General features: G+C 43.7%; 1 protein-coding gene across 1 annotated transcript; it reads right to left on the bottom strand.

The window, feature by feature from the left end:
• Nucleotides 1-212: 212 nt before the first annotated feature.
• On the bottom strand, nt 213-9,077 carry LOC121482656 (testis-expressed protein 13D-like). The gene is made up of 3 exons (XM_041740483.1): nt 7,646-9,077; nt 4,321-4,427; nt 213-419 (listed from the first exon to the last, which is right to left on the bottom strand). Exons 1-3 carry the CDS (start codon nt 9,075-9,077, stop codon nt 213-215), a joined length of 1,746 nt encoding a protein of 581 aa, XP_041596417.1.
• Between the last annotated feature and the right edge of the window lie 548 nt (nt 9,078-9,625).

Here is a 9,625-nt window from a genome sequence, read left to right as displayed (position 1 = left end):
CTGAGTCTTTCTCACATCATATCACTCTCACGGTGATTCCTCTTCTGCCTCCCGGTTCCACCTTTAAAGCCCCTTGTAATTATTTCGGATTTACCCAGATATTCCAGGATGATCTCCTTATTTCAAGGTCAGATGATTAGCAACCTTAATTCCATCCACAACTATGACTCCTTTTTGCCATGTAAAATAACATAATTCACATGTTTCAGGGATTAGGACATGGACTTCTTTAGAGAACCATTATTCTGCCTACCACATTTATCAATAACCAGGTAAGTGAGCTTAGAAGTGGATTCTTCCATATAAAGTTTAGAGACTAAAGTCTCTAAATCCCGGCTGGTACTTGGATTGCAAACTTGTAAGTGACCACAAAGCAGAAGACCCAGATAAACCATATCCGGGTTCCTGACCCGCAGAAGCTGTGAGATAATAAATGTACGTTACTTTAAACTGATAAATTCTGGATAATCTGTTACCCAGCAATAGGTAACCAATACACTACTTAAAACTAAATTATTGCTTTTATTTGCACATTTCCCCTAGATTTTATTTTGACAGCCATTTAATTAAAAATAAATGGAAATTGTGGAAATTACAGGTTACATTTAACTTACTCTAACCAATAGCTAAAATGATCAATTATGAAAATCTCCAATTTGCTACACTCACACAGTAATTCTTTGGATCAACAATACAAATCACTCTTCTTTTAGCTACAGACTGATCCTCAGAATAGGATTACAGTTTAGGAAGATGATCAATCAGTAGAAAAGGTGTGGTGGCCCAGTTATACCACAATGCTTGTAATTATAAGGAAATTGTGATGCATTCAACAGAAACTTTAGCTGCCGGAATCAAATTAATGTGTTTGTACTTACAGTTTTTTATTCTTCAGAAATTAAGGATGGCTTCCATTTTTTGTAAAACAAGGAACGCCAAGAGATGAAATTACTATAAAAACTAAGAAGCTGACTTATCTTTTAAAGCTTTTGGTATAGTCAATGGGTGATATCTATACTAACTGATTTGTAACTGATCCACTTAATTAAACCATAGATAATGATTGTAGCTAGTTGCCCCAGGCAAAATAGAACTCAAGACTTTGTTTCCTTAGCTTTATGTTTCCATCAGCCCAATAAGCACTTTTTAAAAAAATCATTATGAATATTGGCAGAGGCTTTGTCTCTCACTAGAGAGATAGTTTAAATTATACATTTCCAAATACTTATATTTTATTTGGTAACTTTTCAGAGAGATTCCTTATTTAATGCCTATCAGTTGGGTTTCATTGTTTCTTCTAAGTAAGAGTGGAGGAGTAAACTGCACTGGGGAAGAAATTACACAACTGCTTTATAAACTGAAGGTGACACTGTTCTAAGTGTGTTTTCATATATAACTTCATTTAATACTTACAACATCCCCTATTCAGTACATGTTATTACTTCCATTTTGTAGGTGGGAAAATTGAGCCTCAGAAATAAGCAACTTGCTTAATATTACACAGCTAACAATCACCAGTGCTAGAATTCAAACCTAGTTTACATCCTATACTAGAAAAGAGTTCCAAAAGCTTAGTTTTAACTATTCTTAAATTTGAAGTCTATGTTAAAAAAAAGTACATTTAAGAGTCTTATGAGTTGAAATGTATCTCTTAAAAATTCAGATGATGAAATCCCAAACTCCAGAACCTCAGAATGTGACTTTACTTGGAAATAGGATCATTGCAGATGAAATTAGTTGCGGTGAAGTCATTAGGATGGGCCCTAATCTGACTGATGTCCTTATAAAGAAGGAAAATACAGACACAGAGACAGAGACACATACATCAAGGAAAGACCATTTGAAGAGGCACTGGTAGAAGGTAGCCATCTCTAAGCTGAGGAGAGAAGCCTGCGGCAGATGTTTCTCTCAGGGCCCTCACAATTCAACTTTGCTAACACCTTGATTTTGTACTTTTGGCCTCCAGAACTGCAAGAAAGTAAGCTGCTTTTTGAAGACCACAAAAAAGCAAGATTGAAATTTGAGATGTCAGAAAACTCTGCCTCCTTCTAAAAGTTCAGGAAAACCAATTTCATTTAAAAATAAGTAACAGAAAATGATAGGATGAAAATTCCAAACAAAGTTATTATACAGGAAAAAGAGAATAAGAAGTATAATGACGTCTCCCCTGTCAGTATGGGTTTGTCCTGGAAGGGAGCTTTGGTTGCAGTTTTGAGAGCTCATAATGCCTAGGTAATTCAACCCCTTCAATCTTACCACATATCACTTGTACTCATTCTAGTTCCACTTGTTTATCTCAAATTAGTCCACTGTGTTATCTAATTAGTACTTTGTATTTTAATTTGTCGAGTACTTAGGGTTTTCCTATTTTCTGATCTGTCAGATGATCCATTGTTTCTTTATGCTCATGCCCACACAGATTGCTCGGGTCTTATAGATGTGAATTTGCCCCCAACCTCTTATATTTAGAGTTCATGGATATATGTTATTACTTACTTTTTTGTAGGTGTTGTCCATGGATTAATTAATTAATTACTGCATTGCATTCACAATTCACTTACTCCTTATGGCCTCCGTGGCTCAGCCTCTGCACAGCCTCAAGGCCTGAGTGCAGACCCTGATGCCTAGCCTAGTGCCCATGGGGTGAAGCACCACTGGCAGAGAAAGGCGTGAAGGAGAAGTGATGTTTGCTTGATAAGTGGCCTGAGCCAGACTCCTTATGGACAAGTCTGGGATAACAAGGATCCATTATCTGGGGGTGATACCCAGCTATTTCTCTATCCAGGACTCCTCTGCCAGCCCCCATAGACCTCCTGAGATCCTGGGAGATTGCCTTCCTCTGGGAAGAGTGATGGCAGAAATAGCATTACAGGCCTGATGCTGCCATCCTCTGAGCCACCCTTAGCCCTTAGTCTATCCTAGCCCATCCTCTCCTCATCCTAGCCCTCCATCTGGACTCAAATTTACACCATTATACACACCTAAAGCTATAGAGCATATCTGGAGGGCTCCAATTGCCCTATTTGTCTTTATCTAGGTGGACCAGATTCCAGCAGATAGGAGTTTCTCCTAGTGTTCAAAAGAGGTGAGCAACTCCTGATGGAGGGGCTTAGGTGAAGGGAGCCATCACTAGATGCTGGCAGTTGGACTAGGGCAGAGAGAGCAATGCCTTGAGACTGTACTTTGTGGTGAGAAGCTGGAGGTACAGGCAGCAGTGGTCTCCTGGGACAAATTCTTTAACCTTTGCTATTGCCAAGAGGAACAACTGGTCCCAAGGATGTACAATGAGACAGTGTGTTTGGGTTGTTTCAGCCTTAGACCTTGGCAGATGTCAGATTGGCCTCAGGGTTTTGCACCAGAGGCCCAAGTTGCTGCCCAGGGGGCTTCAGCCTCCAGGAAGACAATAGACTTGCCACCAACCAGTCCTTGTGCAGTTTACTCCTCCACTCTGGTCTCAGGCAGTTCTGACCCACACAGCCTTTAGTCTATAATCTGGTCCCTGACACCTGACCATGGGCCCCTGGGGTGAAGTACCACTGCACTGTGACTCTGAGTGGGTTGGGGTAAGGCACTGACAAGGATTGGGGTTTTATAGGTGGTGTGATGGGGCCTTCACCTGGCAACCACCAAGGTGTGAAAGGGAAAAAAATTAATGAATGTATTAATTAAAAATAAGCCTATGGGTACAAAGTTTCAGTTATGCAAGATGAAAAAGCTCTAGGGACCTGCTGTACAACATTGTTCTTATAGATAGTAATGTAGTAAAATTTCAGTTAAAATTTTAAGAGGGTAAGATATCATTCTGTCTTTTTAACCACCATAAAAAATAAGGTCATAAAATATTCTGTACAATTCTATGTAAAGGATGTTTAAAAAACCTATCACACCTATCTCTGTGCACATACATGGAATTAAATACATAAAAATGTACAAGTGGTACTTCTCTCCAGTGGTGGGATTATGGTTAAATGTTTTTTTTTTCTTTTTCTGCATTTTCTGATTTTTCTAAAGTGATATCAAGCTACATTTATGATCAGAGACATACTCAGAAAATGCTTTCTTCTGATCTCCTTGGTTCTCTCTTGCATTTCTGAAATCAAAGAGGACTGGCCCCATCAGAAGACAAACCTCCTGTCCAGGATCAGACATCTTCAGTTGAAGCATGGTTTTATCCCCAAAATAATCATGTTTTATCACTTCCACCATCCTAGTCCCTTGGTCTTTACCTCATACAATTCTCTTATCCCTAAGGGATCTTGAGGAATGCTGAGCCCTTTGTTCCGGTCCTTTCTGTCCCCTGAGGCTGCTGCCTCCTCTTGCCTTATCACAGGAACTTTTTCCACATCCCACACCTGTCAATATGCTAGCTGCAGATGCTCCCACAGGAGCTGCTCTTATTAGAGCCACTTCTTCTGATTCTGCTTTTGCTAGTGGAAGTGGAAGGGGATAAATGATAGGTGGTATATTAATTGTGGAAATGGAAATGGGATTTTAAGGCACTGCTCCTGTGAAGGTCTAGTAGTGGATATGAAGTAAAGAAATGGGTGAGAATGTGGAGAAGAGGAAGATATTGCTATGATTCTCCACTTGCTCCACACAGATTTTTGCCTCTCCCACACTGAAGATCTCACAGAATCTGAAAGCCTTCTTCCCACATCCCCTACACTCTCCTGTTCAGAGAAATACCATATTACTCTTCCATCACTACCACCTTCATAAGTGCCTGTAAGGCTGCAGTACTAGGCCCATCCCTACCATCAATAAGAGTAGTAGCTGCTGCAAGGCCTGGTTCTTTTTCCTCTCTCTCCACCACCATTTGAACCCTTCCTATACTGTGCTCACACTAAATTTAGATCCAGCAGGAAAAATATCTGCACATGCTCATCTTTCCAAATGCACAGGGGACATTAGGATCTATAGTATATCATAGTATCTCCTCTACTCCCCTTCCTTTTTTTTAATAATAAATTTATTTTTATTGGTGTTCAATTTGCCAACTTACAGAATAACACCCAGTGCTCATCCCATCAAGTGCCCCCCTCAGTGCCCGTCACCCATTCACCCCCAACCCCCGCCCTCCTCCCCTTCCACCACCCCTAGTTCGTTTCCCATAGTTAGGAGTCTTTATGTTCTGTCATGTGTTTGTTCCCCATAACAGCTCTCTTCTATTCCTGCATTCCTATCTCAGGTAATCACGGCCCTCTCTGTTAGTCATCTCCGAAAGAAGAAAGATTTCCAATATGACAGGATCATTTTTGTTGTCCACTCCCTCATCTCACTATCCCAAAAAGGTGTCCAGATCTTTGTTCCCCACTTATGCCAAAGGAAATTGATGCTGCCAGCCTATTTTTGATTTTCTATAATCCTGATCATCTTGACCAAATTTTTCTAAGGGAGCAAAGAATGACTTAGAGAACAGAGAGAATGGAGAGAGATCACTGTTTATTATATCTAAGCCCTCTTTACTCCCTGCCAGGACCCCAGGGAGAAGGTAGGGCCCCAGAAGTGGAATGGCTGCTTGGTGCATGTAGGGAAATGGACCCTAGGCATTAGGACTTCCAACATTAGCAGATATCTCCAAACCTCACTGACCCTGGAGAAGCAAACAGGCCCACCTTCGATGTACCATCTGGACTTGGTCAGTAAGGGTAGCAAGGATAATCACACAATGTATTGAAGGTCCCATAAAAACCCCTTACCCCTCTCATTCTTATGTAATTTTCATTATGACAGAGACCCTCTCATAATGAATGAGATTGAGCTTTCCTTTGCCTCAGTGGGATAGGAGGAATATACATATTTAAGCTGCCACTTCTGACCAACCCGCCCCAAGATACACATTACACAGAAGACACAGCAGACCAGTGCACACTCTTTATTACTAATTAGGATCAGAAAAACCCTGGCAGAGGTTGAGCTTGGTGATCTGGACAGATCTCATGGGGGAAACTACAACATTTTTGTTCAGACTAAGGTTCCCACACCTTCCCACGCCCTCGGCTCCACCTTGGCTCTCTCCTTACTTATAGCAGCTGCCTTAGAAGAGCAGAGAGCCTTGAAGAGAATACACCAAGTGGAGGAGAAAGGTACCAGGTGCATTCTCCAGAATGCTTGTCCCAGTCCAGTATTATTTTTAATTCAATCCAAGAGAAGTATGATGTCTGCCCTTGGACTCGATCTTGTTCTTCATCCACTTTTGACTGGAAATGGGCTTAGGATGGAGGTAGTCAAGACTGAGGGTTTAAGTGTGTGGCCAATACTCCCTCAAGCACTATATTTAAGTCACTCAGTAGTCTTTCAGGCAACCAGAAAAATAGTTTTCCCTCTCAAAGGAAGAAATAAGACTTTCAGAAAAGTCCTGCCTGCACTTTGTGATGCCACTTTCCCAATCTTTGCCACTGCTAATTTGTTTCACCTAGGAGCAATGAGATGAGCAGTCTGGTAAATCTTCTCATGAAAGTCTCTGATATTGCTCCCAGAACTGCAAAAATATCTAACTTGTTTCAATTGGGTTTACCCAAAGGCCATGCTATACACAAGGCAAAGAAATTACCTCTGATCTCAAATTATGCTCTCTCCTATCATATAAGCAAACTCACCAAAAAGTTATGATGTGTGCACTAAATATTAACATATGGTTCTAGCTCCCAACATACATTAGATAATCAATAACTATTTGTTTAATGAATTAAATGTGATCCATCAAATTTGCTATTATCTATAGAATTTAACACTGCAACACCCTCTCAACTCTTTCAAATTACTCCCTTGTCTCAACAGAGAAATTAAATTCTATCAAAATCATTTTGCCTTCCTTCCCCCCTTATGAGTGCCAAAGCATCTCTTCTTCCCCGACTTCCTCTCACTCTTCTCAGCTCCAGCCAATGAGGGTTTCCATGAGGTTTGGGTGAGCCAGAATCAAGGTGTGATTTCTTTAGACTCTTGGGAGATCTTCTAATGGGATGGATTCAACTTCTTCAGCAACAAACAACTTCTGTGGGGCTCAGAGACACAAAAACAGGCTCTCACCTATAAAACTTAAAAACAAGAAGCAAACATGAACGCTGTGGTAGTTTACAAAGGAATAGTAACATTTTCAAGGAAAAACAGTGCTCCTAAAATTCAATATGGTTATAACTTGAAAAACACATGGCTGTTCGTAGCCAATGACATAATATTTTCAGAAAAAGGAGGTTAATAAGAAAACAGAAAGGACTGAAAAAAGGAAAAGGCTTCATGACTTTAGCCTCTCCAAGGTGTCAACTAATCAGCATCAGCTATCCAGAATCTACCACCTGCAAACTTAACTGCAATTAGGAGAAATCCCCTGTTTAAAATGTGTGATACTCAAAAAGTAATCTATCATTGTTAAAATAAATGTATAAAATAGAAACATAGGTACATATATGCTTGTGTGTATGTAATCAGAATGATGAAAAGTGATTAATTAGGGTAATAGGATGATGGACAATTTTATTTAATTTTCTATATCATAATCTTGATTTTCAAATTTTCTGTGAAGTATATGAGTTACTTTTTCATGACAGGAAGTCTTAGGAAATTGGTTTTTCTTTGGAGTGTTTCCATTTTTACTTACCTTCTTAAAATCAGTGAGTCTGTCCTGGGTCCAGGCCTCTACTCTCACCAGCCACACAGACTTTCTTGCATTTATAGCAGGCCTTGCGCCACGAAAAATTAATGGCTTTACACCATGGGCAGTCCCAATTCTTTGGACTGCATGCTGAGGCAGGCTTCCCCTGGTGTTGGGAATCCGAGGCTTTTTTCCCTTTTGGTTGCTTGGCCTTCTGCCCCTGAGACTGCTGTTTCTTGGGGCTTTTTCTGGCACCACCACTCCTGCTGCTTCTCAGTGGGGATGTCCCCCGGGGCCTCTCTGGATCTTCTTGGCTGTGGTTCTTGCTGTTCTCCAGGGAGTACTTCTCCTGGCGCGTCACTGGACGTTCCTTCCGGCTGGAATTTCTGTCTCTCAGGGGTGCTGTCCCCTGAGGTCTCTCCAGATTTTCTTTCTGGCTGTGGTTCCCGATGTCCTCCAGGGAAGCCATTCCCTGGAGACACACAGGACCTTCCTCTTGGCTGTGGCTTCCGCTGTCCCCCAGGGGAAATCCCCCCTGGGGGATCTCAGAATATTCTTCCTGGTCATAGCACCTCTGGTCACAGAGTGGGGCCATCTGCTTCTGGGCCCTCACTGCAGCGCGTGGACCAAGTGGGTAGACCCCCAGAGGAGGCATCTGAGGCGAGCCTACCGGTGCTGCTGTTGCTGCTGCCGCTGCTGCGTCTGCTTCCACGACTAGGGAGTGCGGTAGAGATGCCGAGTATGGGAATCCCATAGGGAATGATGCAGAGAATGGAAATGCATGTGACACCTGCACTGGCAGAGAGGATTGCATGACCTGAGCCCAGGAGCTCGGGGGTGCCTGCACACGAGGCACAGTTGCTGGAGCTGCTTCTGGAGCTGCCATCTGGCCCTCCGAAGGCTGCACGGCCTGTGCTCCTGCAGCCATCATCTTGCACTGCTCATCCACATCCACTGGCCATGCTCTGGCACCACGCTCTTTAGCTCGTGACTCAGACATGACTTCCTGAGGTGGCTTGTCAGCCAGGGCCGATTTCTCTGCCTGGATCAGCCGTCGGCGCAATACATTCCGCTCATTCGACACCTGCTGCAGAGCAGCCCTCGCGCATCGAAGCTGTGCAGCCACCTCCTTGCGCTCCCCTTGCATCCGCTGTAGCTCGGAGGCCAAGGCCCAGGCGGCGGTCTCTCGCTTTTCTATTTGTTCCTGCAGCCACTGGATCCGGCGCCCCTGCTGCTCCCGCTGCCTCGCGCCCACGCGCACGCTCAAGGCCAGCGCGCTCCAGGCACAGGCTCTCTGGTAGGTGCGCGGCACCTGCGGGTCGGCCAGGACACTTCGAAGCCGGTCCTCTACCTCGTTCCAGGGCCGTGAGCGGAAGGCCATGTAGAAATCTGGGCCACCGCCGTTCATGAGGACTTCATTGTTGATGAACCTGACCACCTCAGCATGACGGAACCCACTGGCATGGTCCCCAAAGTCAACTGCCATGGCTGCTGCGGCCTAGTTAACCGCCGCCTCACAGACTATGCCGCTCCTGCCGACGCCAGTAAAGGTCCACCCCTCACCTCTCTACTCAGTCCTATCAAAGTCCTTTCCCAGTCCTGGCCTCCTCCTTCGTTTCTTTTCTCCTTCACGCCTTTGTTTTTCCTCAAAAAAGAAGAAGAAAAGAGAAGTGGATTCTCTCACCACACCAACCCCCAGTGCCTGAAGGGGGACTGTGGCGTGATACGTCAGATATAAGAGCTCTGAGCTACGTGCCACCGCAAGGTATGCTGGGACCCATCTCCCTGTGCCCCCTGGAGCCTGAACCGGGTGAATGGCTCCGCTGTGTAGTACAGTGAGCCCAGACAGTGACAGAGCACGTTAGATTCGTTGGGAATCATGATACTTGTCACTCATGCACAGAAGGGCTTGGATGGGACTTTCAAACACACACATACACACACACACACACACACACACTCCCAGTCTAAAAGAAAGGGTCGGTCAGAGAAGGTCAGAGAACTTCTGAGGGTGAGAGGGAGAGAGTCAAGGAG

This window comes from Vulpes lagopus, chromosome X, assembly GCF_018345385.1.
Source record: "Vulpes lagopus strain Blue_001 chromosome X, ASM1834538v1, whole genome shotgun sequence".
NCBI classification, from domain to species: domain Eukaryota; kingdom Metazoa; phylum Chordata; class Mammalia; order Carnivora; family Canidae; genus Vulpes; species Vulpes lagopus.
Note: the sequence above shows the minus strand (reverse complement) of the source record. Positions and strands in the feature narration are given on the sequence as shown.